This window comes from Pavona decussata, unplaced genomic scaffold (genome assembly GCF_977016875.1).
Source record: "Pavona decussata unplaced genomic scaffold, jaPavDecu1.1 SCAFFOLD_32, whole genome shotgun sequence".
Classification (NCBI taxonomy): Eukaryota; Metazoa; Cnidaria; class Anthozoa; order Scleractinia; family Agariciidae; genus Pavona; species Pavona decussata.
Window position 1 is genome coordinate 2,818,486 of NW_028145455.1, and position 14,015 is coordinate 2,832,500.

The window sequence follows — 14,015 nt, forward strand, 5'->3', positions numbered from 1 at the left end:
TTATTACCGGGGTTATAGTCCGTCTGCGGCGCACGCTACCGTTGATGGGACACAACTTTTCTCGCTTCAACTTCACTGAGATCCTTAATCAACTGGTTCGACGTACCACACCCATAAATTGAAACGAGGGTCTTTACAGCATCCCGAGAAACAAAGATCAAAGATCGTATGCCCCTCCCCTCAGCTTACAGGCCTATCTTTATGTAAATATAACCACCTCCCTCCTAAAAAGGGTACAGTATTCCTTTATAAGTATCCCCGCTCATAGGACCCCACCCCTTCAGTGAGAAGATGTAGAGCTCAGTTCACCTTGAGATGGATGAGTCAGATGATGAACAAGACGAGTTTGAAGTCAGGAAAGGCTTCACCTTGTGAAGTAGAACTGAGAGCAAAGTCTGATCATGTTTTGTTATTTTCCGGTTACATAAAGTTGGAGTTTCGAATTTGGTCTTGTAGTGAAATAAAGTATGTTTTATTATCAACCTGTTTCGAAACATTTTTATTCCACTTATAAGCACCCCCCAGATATAAGCCCACCCAAAACCCCCTACGAAATTTCATAAGTCCAGGGCTTATAACAGGAATTTCTCCATAACATAAAATATTGGCGAAAATCATCGAGACTTTGATTGATCGTTAGAGAATCCTTTAATAGCACCCAAGACACATTTCTCCTGTCAACGACAATTGCTCTGACTTATACCATGCCATTATTGGGGTCCGAGGTAATGATTCAAACAACTCAATGTAACTCTTATCCAGATTTATATAGGAAAACAAGTCTTGAGAAGTCCGTCGCTGGACTCCTTGGTTGGACTCTAAAATTTGTGTTTTTCTCTTGTTTGTGACATGAAGACTTTCTTAAAAAGAGATGTCGGAAGGCCTTGGCATTTTAAATATTTCATCTTCGGAAAAAAATACACTTCTGAAGTTGTTGCGAAACTCTAAGAGCCTAGGCTTGCAACCCTAAAAGGCATTATTCTTCCACTTCGGGAACACATTCACGTTCAAACTGATTTCGAAGCCCCAGAAGATAACCTCGAAGTCCAGCGCTGTCAAGGCGCGAGTTTCGTGCAGCTTGGATGAGCTTTGTTGCCAGTCTGAACACGGCTCTTTGCTGAAGACTTTCCGCTGGCAGAAGGTGACTTTTCTAAAATGATACAAGGTATAAAATACGAACAATTAAAACCTCTTTAACAAATTTTGCTTTCAATATAAACGTTGATTATCCAGGGGTCCGTTTCTAAAATCTCCTGAGTAGTTTGTGGCGCTGAAACGTATAATTCAAATCCGTTTTCCATCACTAAGATTTGGTGGGATTTTTTTAGTGCAAACGTATCTACAGGCAGTTGCAAAAAGGTTGAGGTCTACACTCTCAGCATTTTTCCTATTTCCTACAAATGACGCACTCTAAAAGGCTAATGAGACAATGTAATACACTTCAAGTCCCACTTTACCATTCAATTCTTTTTGCAATGGCTTGTAGCCAAATGTGTTTCTAAGGGCTTTCAAGATGTCAGCTTTCAAAATGATTTAAAATCGAATTTCAAGTAATTAACATTGTGCGCTGAAAATACTCTTAATTTCTTATACCCAAAATATTTTTCGGGAGGTTTAAGAACGCACATCGGTTGTAGGAGTGTTGAGCTCATTTTTTTTCCTTGTTCACATGTTAACCAAGACCCCCGGTAACTGAATCGAATAAAGAAAAACAACTTGACCACTAGTTCTACAGTTTAGGCTTCACCCTTGGCCAATAACAACTAAATTTTCAGTTAGTTTATATATATATATTTCTTAACCCACCACAAGATCAATTGGATCTGATAAAAAAAAAAAAAAAACTCCGGTTATAGAGGCTCATACTTGGTATTAGTACTTAGTTCTTACTTCTTTTTGCCTTGTTAATTCCTTTGATATTTCTCGAGCTTCCCTCACTATTGATTGTGGTAGTGTGGAGATTTCAGCAAGTTGAAGACCTTTCAAAGACGAAAGAAAAAATAAAGAGCTAAAAGCAGTATTATATCAGTCTGAATTGCGAATAAATATGATATACAGTTTATCTGTTACATAACCAAACTCTACATTTACTATTCAGTTAATCTACTGGTAATGAAATGCATAAATTCAAGAGAAAATGAGAGTACAGAGAGGGAGACCCCAGCGAAGCCCTTGGGACACATATTCCAGCCAACGCACCTAGTTTCCCTCTCTGTCCCCTTGTTTTCTCTTGATAAATTATACATTGTAACTTACCTGCAGGATGTATAAACCCATCTCATTTAATCTTTCTAAATTTATCACCGAGTAATTTCATGTTATTTTTGAGCTGGTTTATTTTTGTTAATTTTCCATATCGTTTAATTATTACTTAGCTGCTACAGTACACCCAACCCTCTTTTTAAGCCCCCTCCCCCCCGCCCCCATTTCCCAGGGTTAGTGTTACGAATTAAGATCCAGTTAAAATTTACGAGAAGGCAAAACAGGAATGCTTCAAACTTACTGCGATTGACAAGTTCTCAAAACGTGAAACATGATTTCGGTCCATGAACGTATATCCAGTCTTGGTATCTTTTAATTTTATGACTTTAGATATAAATTCCAGTCACCCAGTGAAGGAATCTTACCATAATGTTTTTCTTCTGTTCTTCCTTTTGATAACACATGGGTATAAGTTATCTTCTCACAGGAGGCTTCGTCACTGAACTTTTTCTATGGCAGTTTGAGAAGATGAAGTTATTCCATGTGTTTCGTGTATTAGTACCATTGAGAAAGAAGCTCCAAGACAGCATTAAGAACAACACAGAAACAAACCTAGTGGGTTTTTTTTTTCATTCTGATTTCTTTTAATTTCGTATTTTTAGTATTTAGAGTGTATTTGTTTTATTCTCATACAACCTGTTATATTTTGACGCATCCTAATATTAAAAGATGAGCATATTATGTAACAAGCTTGTTCACAAAATGCGCAGCCTACAACTACTGTTGTTTTCTTCGTAGAGGTAGTGGTCTCATCGTGTGCTTGGCATGGGCTGCTGGTGGCTTGACTCGCACGCACCGTGATCTATACGATCATCTTTATACAAACAATGCGCGCCATCTTTATTAGAAAAGATTATGATTGTCGCTCAATCAACAAACAAACAAACCGATAAAAAAATAAATCGTTTTCATTTAAAATTCAGCGCAAAACGGAAGTTTTTGAATATTAAACCTACTTCCCCCAAGACCGAATTCAAATCTATTTCCGACCTTTTCAGAATGACTGTAGATTACTAGGAAGAAAGCTTGATGCATATGGTCGATTTGTCTTATGTAATAGGCCTCGAATAGGATGATATGCTTAGGAATTATTTCTTTTTTAATTTTTTTTTCTTTTCGCTTTTTCTTTTTCTTTTTAATGCAGTCGTCATATCACGAAGCGGCGATTACTTACAAAGCGTGGTGTGGTCTGTATAAGGGAACGCCTTCATGTATAAATTTGTGGCACGGCTTTATTCATGTTATGCTATTATCTTGTTAGTTACTTTTACAAGCACTCTCCCATTACAAAATTTCCAAGAGGTACTGTAGCAAAACTGGAAACACAACCTTTTTCAGGCTGTCTTTTTCTCCCTAGCTGCAGTTCAGTACAAAAAGAAGACCATAATATTGGTTACAATATTAATGTATGTTAGATTACCTGAATCTTAAAATGCAAACTGCAAAAGAAACAATAAGCTCTGGTTAATCACCGATGTTATCTTCTAACTTGCTATGAACTCATACTTAAAGCATTGACCGTGGAACAATAAATTTTCAGATTTAACGTTGTCAACTCACTTTTCGACGTTTGGATACAAGCTGTCCATTCTCGTTAACTCAAGGAAGTGAGTTGCAAAGAAAGTAAATGCCTGGGAAGCACAAAATATATTCAAGGTTCAAAACGAAATGTTGATTCTTTTTTTTTGCTATTGTACACACATCAAGCCTTACCTTTTTCTTTAAGAGATTCTCGCATATTGAGAAACAAATTCCAACCCCTTCCTCGCTGCTTGTTCCTGGAAAAAAATCGATTCTAAACCAACAAGATAATTTTTACTTTCCCTCCATGTGTATGAAATTGTTTTCTCTCTTGTGCAATGGATGGACTGTACATGTAATTTCCTTGACAGGATATGAACAAAGCGATGAAGGAGAAAAGGCTTAATCAACAGAAAGGCCTCGAATCAAATCTTGATGGATGCTAACAGTCGTCATAAAGCAGTAACGAAATCCGGGAAGACGTAGAGGGAGATTAAACAAACACTACGACTTGCAGTCTGACGATTCTCTCACATAATAGTCGGGTCTTTTACTTCACGGTTTAGGGACATAACGTTCGAGGCAGTGCTTTGTGCTTGCCATAACAGCGCTTAGACGGAAACAGTGGTGGAGGTAAGCGAAAACATACAGTCGAACCTCCACTAACGGCCACCTCTCCACAACGGCCACCTCTCTACAACGGCCACATTTTTTTGTCCCGGCGGACAGTCCATACATTAGCTCTTGTTTAAACCTCTCTACAACGGCCACCTCTCTACAACGGAAGTGCGTCCCCAACTGCCAAAATGACCTCTCGACAACGGCCAGTACAGTTCTTTTTTGTAAAAACCTTTTTTTATAAACATGCAGTAATCGACATTTGTCTTCGGAACATTACGTTTCTGTATCCATTTTAATGATACAGTATACGTATTTTGATTGTGTTCCATTTTTATGCTGCAGTAAGCATAAATTGTCTACAATAATATAGCGAATATTGCGAACCTTGCTCGTTTCGTCTGTTAACATTTTGATTCAAAACATTATTTACGTTTTATTGTGTATTTTATCTATATATATATATTATTTAAGATTGGATTGCCATTATAGGTTACAGTAAGCATGAACTTGGCGCAATAAACATGTTGTACTTCCCGAAAAAAAAGGTGTCATATTACACCCCTACCTCCCAATAACGGCCACTTTCTTCTGTCCCCAAGGTGGCCGTTGTGGAGAGGTTCAACTGTATTTACTGGATACTTTGTCTTCATTGCACGGGGGGCTTTATGAACATTTCTTGCACGACCAGGACTGTTTGTATGGGATTCACACGTATCATAAAGCGTTTAACGCTAATGAAACCTAAATATTGAAAGCTATATCTCTTGCAATAGGTCTTGTTCATATGGTACTCAAACGTTCTGTAGAGATCAACAAGGAGAGCATTTTCGTTGTACAATTACATACCCCGTCCTAGTTCGTCAATGATGATGAGGGATTTGTCACTTGCGTTCTAGAGAGTAAATATAACATCCTTGGTTAGACAGAAAATAAAAAATATAGGTTAACTGAAATGGTTATTACAATTATTGAGATAAAACTAAAACGGACGAACGTTGTTTTGTACGCACCTGAATTATGTAGTTTATTTCTTTCATCTGAAAAGAAAAAGAAGTAAAAGGAAACAAAATTTAAACAAAGTTTAAATTAAGAACGACAAAAAAAGTAGAGCGACCTAGTGAATAATACTTAGGAAAATAACTTTAGTCAAAACAAAGTCCATGTAACTCCTTCACTTTGAAACAAATAAGAAAAAACGAAATAACAGATTTTATTAAGAACTAACTCAATGGATAACGCAGTTCCAGAGTTTTGATTGCCGTTTAGTGGCCATGGTGTACGAGCCATTATATACCATGCCCCACAAATATGGTAAGAGTACGCGTCAGGGGAACAAGAGAATATAACTAAATTAACAAGATTTAGCGATCCTTCGTGGTTGTTTTTAGTAAAACTAATTATTCCACTCGCGCTTGTTGGATACGAGATGATTACGCATCTCGTTGGCTATCACCTTGTAGGCGCGCGCTTGTGGAATAATTGTTAATTAATATTTCTCTCATATTAGCTCCTTATATTTGAATGGCCTGTCAGTTTGCTTTCAAATAAATGGTTACATTTAGATTTCTAGTGACAGGTAATTAGAACTTACTTCAAGCATAAACGTGGATGAATTAGTTTCGATGTCATCGTCGCTCCCTATCCTTGAGAATATCTGGTCAGCAGATCTGAACGAGGCGTACTCGGCTGGCACGTAACAGCCAATCTGAGCCATGATCTGAAGCAATGCTATTTGTTTCAAGTACGTGGATTTTCCACTCTGCGAGGAGGAAAAATGAAGAACAACAAACGCTATCTGTAAGAAACTTGGGGCGCTTTCTATTTGTCACAACTGTCCGGCCAGATTGGTCAGTTCGTGAACTGAATGTACCAATTTGAAGGATAAGTTTTATCCTTGTCCGTCAAATTTCTTCAAAGTAGTGCGTACCATTTTCCGACTGATTATTTTTTAAACTTTTGCAGCACCATCCCTTCAAAATGACGCATTCGATTTACAGACTGACCGGCCAGTTCCGGCAAATGGAAAGCACTCTTAGTTCAAACACCAAACTTACGACTATATCCATATGTATACTCTTACCATGTTAGGTCCTGTAATAAGTAGAAAATTTGACCCATCAGTGGCGTACTAAAAAGTGAGAAAAACAAAAGATATTTTTAAAAGCCGCATCTTGGCGACACATGGCCAGCGCTTGACTCGAATTTCAGTCTATAACATGAAGAAAATATGATCTGGATATACCAACCGTGTTGTTTGCCACTGGTGGCTCTGGTAGAATTTTATCCAGAATAGGATGACGTCCATCCTTTATTGCCATGGTGTCTGTGAATTCTGGTCGCACTGTACAATGGATTTAGAATACAATAAAAGAAAGTTAGTTCAGATTCCAGCTACGTTCAGTGCTGATCATAGGTGATAAATTGGGGTCGTCTAGTAAGTTGAGTGGATTTATCAGAAAAATAAAACTCTTGTTATTGACGAGGCTTTGAAAATCTAAACGTCAGTAAAACTAAAAAGTCAGTAACGGTCTCTATGTGAACAAGTCTACCTTTCGAATAAGTAATGAAGCAATAACCTTTTTTCTACTCCAGAAAGGGATAAATATTCAGTTATTCAATGAAGTTTTAAGGAAAATTATTTTGGAAAAGTGCCTTTTAAAATTATTGGACGGCCAGCGAAGAAAGACGGTACTCTCACTTGGAAGATTACAGTCACAAGACAATAACAGGATTGCTGATTCCTTAGTTCCAACCAATTTCCCTCATAACAGGTTATTGCTTCTTTGTGTAACAAGAGGACGTAAACATACGATTTAAGCATGCATGAATTAACGTTATACTAGTAATTGGACGCTCACCATAGTCGGAGAGAGTGCAGAGGTGGGCAAACGAAACAAGCATGTCCAACACACTGACGAGCTCTGCAAGTTTGTATAAGCAGCCCATATGTTCACGAATTTCACTTAGAAGCTCAGATACTACACTGTGTGTTGAAGAAAAAATGGCACCAGGGAGTGAGTACTTTTGCCTTTTGCTTTTATATCTAATAAAGATGTTGTATTTACATGTATCAGAAAAAGACGTAAACTTACACGTTGGTCATAAGGTATATTTCGTTCAAAGATTCTCTTATTCTGTCTGAAAAAGAACATAACCGCGATTATGAGTTTGGATGTTGAGAATTATTCTTTACAATGAAAGAAAGAAAGGGGAAGAATGTTTAGTCATGTATAACTTACCATTAAGCTTTATCTTTAGCCATTCATGTATGGTTGAAAAAGATCAAAATAAAAAGAGATAGAAATTTTATCAGTTAGATGCACGATAAATGCAAGTTATTTCTTGAAAACCAATGTCGAGGTTTTGAGTTCAACATACAGTATAACAACTCAATAACGTTATCGCAAGCGAGGTACACCGGTATATAACTAACCAGCAATTCAAGCGGCCAGCAAGTCAGGCAGCCAGGGAACCAACCATCAAAACAATGTGATTGAGAACGAATCATAGTTTAGTTGTGTTATTCACAGTACTTCTTGACGTGGATTAAGTATGTATGACTAAAATATCCATTTCTCATGACTTTATTGCGCTGACAAAACTGGATTTGGTCCATTACCTGGGGGAGTTGGAACAGGTCTGGAAAACTCAGAGCTACTGCTAAAAAAATACTAGTCAGGAAATCTGAGTGAAAAAGATTTAATTCTGAATGAAAATGATTTAATTACTTGGAAATACTTAAATAAAAAGGACTGGAACCAGGTTTGTGAGCCCGAGAGAATGGGCACCCCCCACCAAACCCATGTTATCGCGAAAACCGCTGGGCTCTGAAATCTGGTTTACGTCCTTGTTATCTAAGGTCTTCCTAATTACTAATTACTTTTTTCACGATGACCTTTTACTTACCAGATCTACTGTAGTGAAGCTGACCACGCTTCTGGCCTTAACCGCCTTTAGGAATTCACTAGGCAGCGTTTTGAGGTCAATATCTTGATCCCTGTTGAGGTTAAGTTGCACAAAGAACCCTCTGGTAGCGTTGAAGCCAGTTTTGAGGGGTAGATTGTGTTTTTCACCCAATTGCTTGATCATCTCTGCAAAGGCGGTAGGCATAGCTTTATCATCACTTTCCTTTGGCAATAAGCACATATAGAAAAGTGCACGAGTACACTGGAATCTTGCCTTACGAAGACCACATATCACTACCTCGTTGTTACGACCAATTTCTTTCGAATCAAGCACAAACTTTTTCTGTCACTTTGTTATGTAAAAAAGACCTTAGCTTGTTAACCTTACCTTGGTTCGTTTCGTTAACCTTCTCCGGCCACTCCGGTGGTTTTATTAACGTGGTTCTACTGGATTAACGGTGTGGTCAGATAAACGAGGTTTTTCAAAAAGAAAATAACTGTAAAAGCTTGTGTTCGGCTCGAAAGTAAATGGACGTAGTAACAAGCTAAGGTGGCATGTATGGGATCGTCTAGGCCGGAGTTCTACGGTAAAAGACTGTGAAGGGGCCCTCGTGTGAGTACACAGATTCACTCACCGGTAATGTCGTCAACGATCTCAGTGTAGGTTCTCCTAGCCACGTCCAGAAGGCCTGTCGAGAATTATGGAATACTTGGTACTAAGACACCTGACAAACCATTTAGAGTAAGAATAAAGCAAGCTCAAAAGCTATTGCAGTGGCTATTTACTACAATCGTGGAGGATAACACGAATAAATACATAAAGTTAAAATGTCAGCTAGAAAGTATATCTGGTGCATTTCTGGCTCCAGTTGTTCAAAGGCCGGATAACTTTATCCTGTGGATAAGTCACTATCCGACAGTTTCAATCTGTGCAAAGTTTTCAGTATTTCCTCATGTACAAGCGAATATGGACACTCTAACCACAGTTAAGTTTGGGATTGTACGAAAACCTAGGCCTTGGACAACGTTTAACGTGAAGTATATTTTAGACCCTGAATAGTGCCTTATCCAACGGACAAAGTTATCCGGCCTTTGAACAACTGGGGCCTGATTAATTAAACGTGACTTGCATCCACTTTTACATACATACGTACATACATACATACATACATACTCTCTCTCTTTCCCTTTCTCTTTCTCTTTCTCTCTCTTTCTAGAATCTGCTCTCTTAAATGTGGGGTACCGCAAGGAACAATCCTTGGCCCCCTTTTATTTCTAATTTATATTAATGACTTGCCAAACTGCCTTACTTCGTGCAAGCCTAGGATGTATGCCGATGACACCCACATTACTTATGCTGGCGTTGATGTGAATTCAATACAGTTAAATCTGAATCACGATTTAGATAACCTAAACAAATGGCTTATTTCCAATAAACTTACTTTGAACACTTCTAAAACTGAATTCATGTTAATTGGCTCCAGACAAAAATTGAGTACTTTGGCGAACCCACTTGAGCTCTCGATTAATAATGTTCCGATAGAACACGTTTCCTCTGTCAAATCGCTTGGAATATTTATTGATGAAAATCTACGGTGGCAAACACACATTGATAAATTATCTAAAAAGATCGCTTCCGGAATAGGAGCAATAAAAAGAATTAGACCTTTTGTCCCTCCACCTACCCTTCATTATATATACAACGCACTAATTCAATCTCATTTCGATTATTGCAATCTTGTCTGGGGTAATTGTGGTAAAACATTATTTGACAGGCTACAGAAGCTTCAGAACCGTGCCGCTCGCGTTTTAACCTTCTCTAGCTATGATGCTGATGCTAACCGTTTAATTAGACAACTCGATTGGAAAGATTTGAGCACTCAATTTCAAATACACAAATCCATAATGGTATACAAGTCTCTAAATGGTCTTGTTCCTGAATATTTATCATCTAAATTTGTTAAACGAAATGAAACGCGTTACTCTCTGAGGGACTCTGTTAACAAACTATTTGTCCCGTTTCCGCGAACTAATTTCATGAAAAACAGCTTTTCTTATAGCGGAGCAGTTCTCTGGAACAGCCTACCCTGTCATGTGAGAGAAGCTGAATCTCTTAGTCAATTTAAAAGATTAGTTAATATTCATTTTTAATGTTACACACGGCATTCATGAAAAACAGGTTTTAGTTAGATTAGTTGTAGTCAGGTTTTGAATTTTGTTTAGGATAGTTAGGTTATTTCTAATTTTTATACTCCTGATGGATTTTACCGTGTTTAAATAAAGATTTATTGATTATTGATTGATTGATTGATACATACATACATACATACATACATACATACATACATACATACATACATACATACATACATACATACATACATACATACATATACTTTCTTTATCCTCGAATTTACTGAGTAGCTTTGAATAGCTAATATCTTCGAGAAAATAAATATTAGAAAGAAAGAGTAAATAGACAAAATAAAATAAAATGAAATACAATTACAAATTACAATTCTATCATTATATATACACTATATACATACAACATTATATACACTGTGGAAAGGCCTCATAATTAAGGATCTTTTGCTTGAATTGAAGAAAATCAGATGTCCTGCAAGTGTCCGGGAGAGAGTTCCATATTTTACTAGCTACGTATGAAAAGGAGTGTTATAGAGAGATAATGCTAAAAACTGGAAGAAACGAATCATTTGGTAGTGTGCGTGAACAGCAGGATTTGTATTTATCTAGTATGTTGTATAATAAAGGTTTGTTGTTTGTTGTTTGTTGTTGTCAAGCCGAGGACGAAATTCTTGGATCATGAAGAATGCCAAAATTCTTATCTTCAGTGACACTCAACTAAATCTTGCCTGGTGCAATGTCTTGATGTTTTAGGGAGGCCCGTATGCCCTTACGACCTACACAACTTGGTAAGCGGGAGCCTTGTGCTATTGAATGGCAAAGCATGCCGGATGATTTACGGGAGAACGTCAGAAAATACAGTGCTCTTGTCCTTCAAGTATAGGGAGGGCGGTTGAAAGTTGTACTGTCGACCTGGCTCCATCAAGTGAAAAAGTCCTTACTGTTAGCGAAATCAACTAACAAGGGAAGAAAAAATTTCCACGGGGTCAGTAGTGAGATGAGTCCGATCTCGAGCTAACGCGTGGCTTCTGTCCTCAGTGATCAGTGGCGTTATGGTTGATATCGGAAAAGGAGGATCGATGGTTGGAGGAGGAGGATCGTTGACTCAGAAGAGGCAACGTGGCCTACTAGTTAAGGTTAAGGCGCCATGTCATAATTTTTTGTTTAGCTGTTTTGTTCTTAGTTAGTAAGTTTTCAGCTACATTAACAAGTTATTAGATATTCTTCTTCGGCTGGTTTGACTAAGTTCTGACATCTGTTATACTTTTCTCTACAAATCAAGTGTACATACTGATCGAACACAGCCCTCCAAGTTAAATGTTTTCGTCAGTGGCCAGTTGGTGGCTAAGTCTTTACGTTTGGTAGCAAGTTTGGCAACTCTGAGGTCGCCAGGATTAAAATTTTAGTCGCCATGGCACCAAAAGCGGTCGCAACTTGGAGGGTTAGAACAGATACTGCCTGTATGGCTATTAAACAGTACACAAATTCAGACACATAAAAACAAATTCTTACCGTTTATGTGAGGCTTTCATCCGGTGACGTTTTCAAAGTTTTAACGATGGACAAGAATGAAAAAACAAAACAAAACAAACAAACAAATAAACGAGACTTAAGAAAAGTGTACTAAAAAAGTTCGTTTAAACTTTTTGTAAAACGTGTAACATAACAGTGATGGTGGCGTAATTGGAAATCACTTCCTACTTTCTTGAAGAAATTCATCAGGCTAGATAACTGAACAGTCGATATAAATGTTCTTACAACATAGTCAGTCTTATATTAAAGTCTTATTTATGCTGACAGTTTCGATGACTGTCAGCCATCTTTATCAAAACTTGAAAAGCATGAAAAGTGTCAGAAGCCTTAAATAGGCTTTTGAAGGTGTTGATTATTGCGATAAATGCGCAAAGTCACTCATTAGACGCCCGCTCAAAAAGAAAGGAAGCAGAAAAGATCTCTAACAGAAATTTCACAAGGACCACCCGCAGAGCTTCTACCAATGAACTCCATAAATCAGCCATAACAGACCACGTCTGTCAGAACAATCATATTATGAATTGGGAAGCAAGTGAAATTGTTGAGCAGGACGGTGACAAGTTTAAGCGATGGATTAAAGAAAGCATATGTATTAGATCGAACACTCCTACTATGAACAGGGACGAGGGAGCCTATCAGCTTTCTCCTATATGGACACAAGTGATCTCCACCCCCAAACCAGGGTGGGGGGGGGGGGGGGGGGAGCGGGCGTCTAATGAGTGACTTTGCGCATTTATCGCAATAATCAACACCTTCAAAAGCCTATTTAAGGCTTCTGACACTTTTCATGCTTTTCAAGTTTTGATAAAGATGGCTGACAGTCATCGAAAATATCAGCATAAATAAGAAATTAATATAAGACTGGCTATGTTGTAAGAACATTTAAATCGACACTTCTTACTTTCTTAACACGTCAAAATCTATCGACTATGCCTGTAGTTTTTGGAGCAATAAAAGTGTCGTTTTCGGTAGACAAAAAGCAACCTTTGAATTCTTTTGCTTAGCTTTATACGTTGGGTGCACGCCTGAAATGTAATACTCAAACTAAAAACGCTCACCCTGTCTTTACTGCCATTTTTGTAAATGTTGCTTTGTAAGCAGAAAATGTCTCGCCGTATGGTAATAAAAGAACAATTATCTAGTGGCAATACACGTGCAATCGGCCAGCTTTGAAAGGACACTAAGTGTCCATGGAGAGACACTAAGTGTCCATGGAGTAAAAAAGCTTTGTTGAAGTTTTTGAACCGCATTCTGTACCCTTTGAGCACATTATCAAAGAAATTAAAACTCTAGGTTTTGCTCAGTAGAAGGAAATACTAGTAACGAAAACGCACTTATCTGTCCTACCGAACAGGTTCAACTGAGATAATCCGTTGCAGCTGAACTTGAAAGAAGTGAAACTAACTTATTTATAAGGGGGTTAGTTTTGAAAGACACTGTAGTGTCGCGTCGGTGGAGAGTAGAGACGAATGTTTGGTTCATCAACAGAATTAATAAATAAAGGTAAATTGGCCACCGCAAAGAGATTCGAGTACTGACTTTTCGAGCGTCAGCCCTTCGTCTGAGAGAATCACTGAGGGGATTGTGGGTTGTTTGTGTTACTTATATAGTGAGTAGTGGAGCCACGCTATTGGTGGGAGCATGGTAACGTGGAAAACAAGAATAAATTAGTCGAATGGAAAGTGTTCCGTGTTGGGGAGATGAAATTTTGTTAACGTTACTGATACCTTGACAGCAAAGCATTTTTGGGTCCTCATGTTGAGAGTTCCTTTCTGATACCGAGTGTCATCATGGATAACCGTTTGAATCTTCTCCATTATGGTCGCAAATCTGCTGTCATTGAGGGACTGAGTACATAACGCAAATTGCTCCTGCTTTAGTCTATTTGGATCTCAAATATAAACTAAAGAACTCCCTGGCACTGATTATCGTTTACAACAAAGTGACCGGCACATTAGAAGACCTTTGGTGAGTTCACATCTAAGTCTCGGCTCAGAGTATTTCATTCATTTGAACTTTTCGCTC

The 14,015-nt window shown here is 38.0% G+C and overlaps 1 protein-coding gene across 3 annotated transcripts in view; it reads right to left on the reverse strand.

The window, feature by feature from the left end:
- Positions 1-583: 583 nt before the first annotated feature.
- Positions 584-14,015, reverse strand: part of LOC146484650 (mutS protein homolog 4-like) — a 23,693-nt gene continuing 10,261 nt past the window's right edge. The window contains exons 16-32 of one of the 3 annotated variants that reach the window (XM_085104737.1): positions 13,718-13,837; positions 11,970-11,982; positions 8,945-8,998; positions 8,294-8,495; positions 7,497-7,538; positions 7,263-7,387; positions 6,651-6,745; positions 6,485-6,532; positions 5,996-6,163; positions 5,415-5,441; positions 5,251-5,296; positions 3,976-4,040; positions 3,823-3,893; positions 3,683-3,701; positions 2,628-2,712; positions 1,891-1,979; positions 584-1,150 (exon numbers count right to left, since the gene is read on the reverse strand). In XM_085104737.1, the coding sequence (XP_084960863.1) occupies positions 977-1,150; positions 1,891-1,979; positions 2,628-2,712; positions 3,683-3,701; positions 3,823-3,893; positions 3,976-4,040; positions 5,251-5,296; positions 5,415-5,441; positions 5,996-6,163; positions 6,485-6,532; positions 6,651-6,745; positions 7,263-7,387; positions 7,497-7,538; positions 8,294-8,495; positions 8,945-8,998; positions 11,970-11,982; positions 13,718-13,837 (1,443 nt within the window). In that variant the 3' untranslated portion in view covers positions 584-976. Of the gene's footprint in view, positions 1,151-1,890; positions 1,980-2,627; positions 2,713-3,682; positions 3,702-3,822; positions 3,894-3,975; positions 4,041-5,250; positions 5,297-5,414; positions 5,442-5,995; positions 6,164-6,484; positions 6,533-6,650; positions 6,746-7,262; positions 7,388-7,496; positions 7,539-8,293; positions 8,496-8,944; positions 8,999-11,969; positions 11,983-13,717; positions 13,838-14,015 lie in introns of those variants that run through there. The other 2 variants (XM_085104738.1, XM_085104739.1) reach the window with 2 other exon arrangements.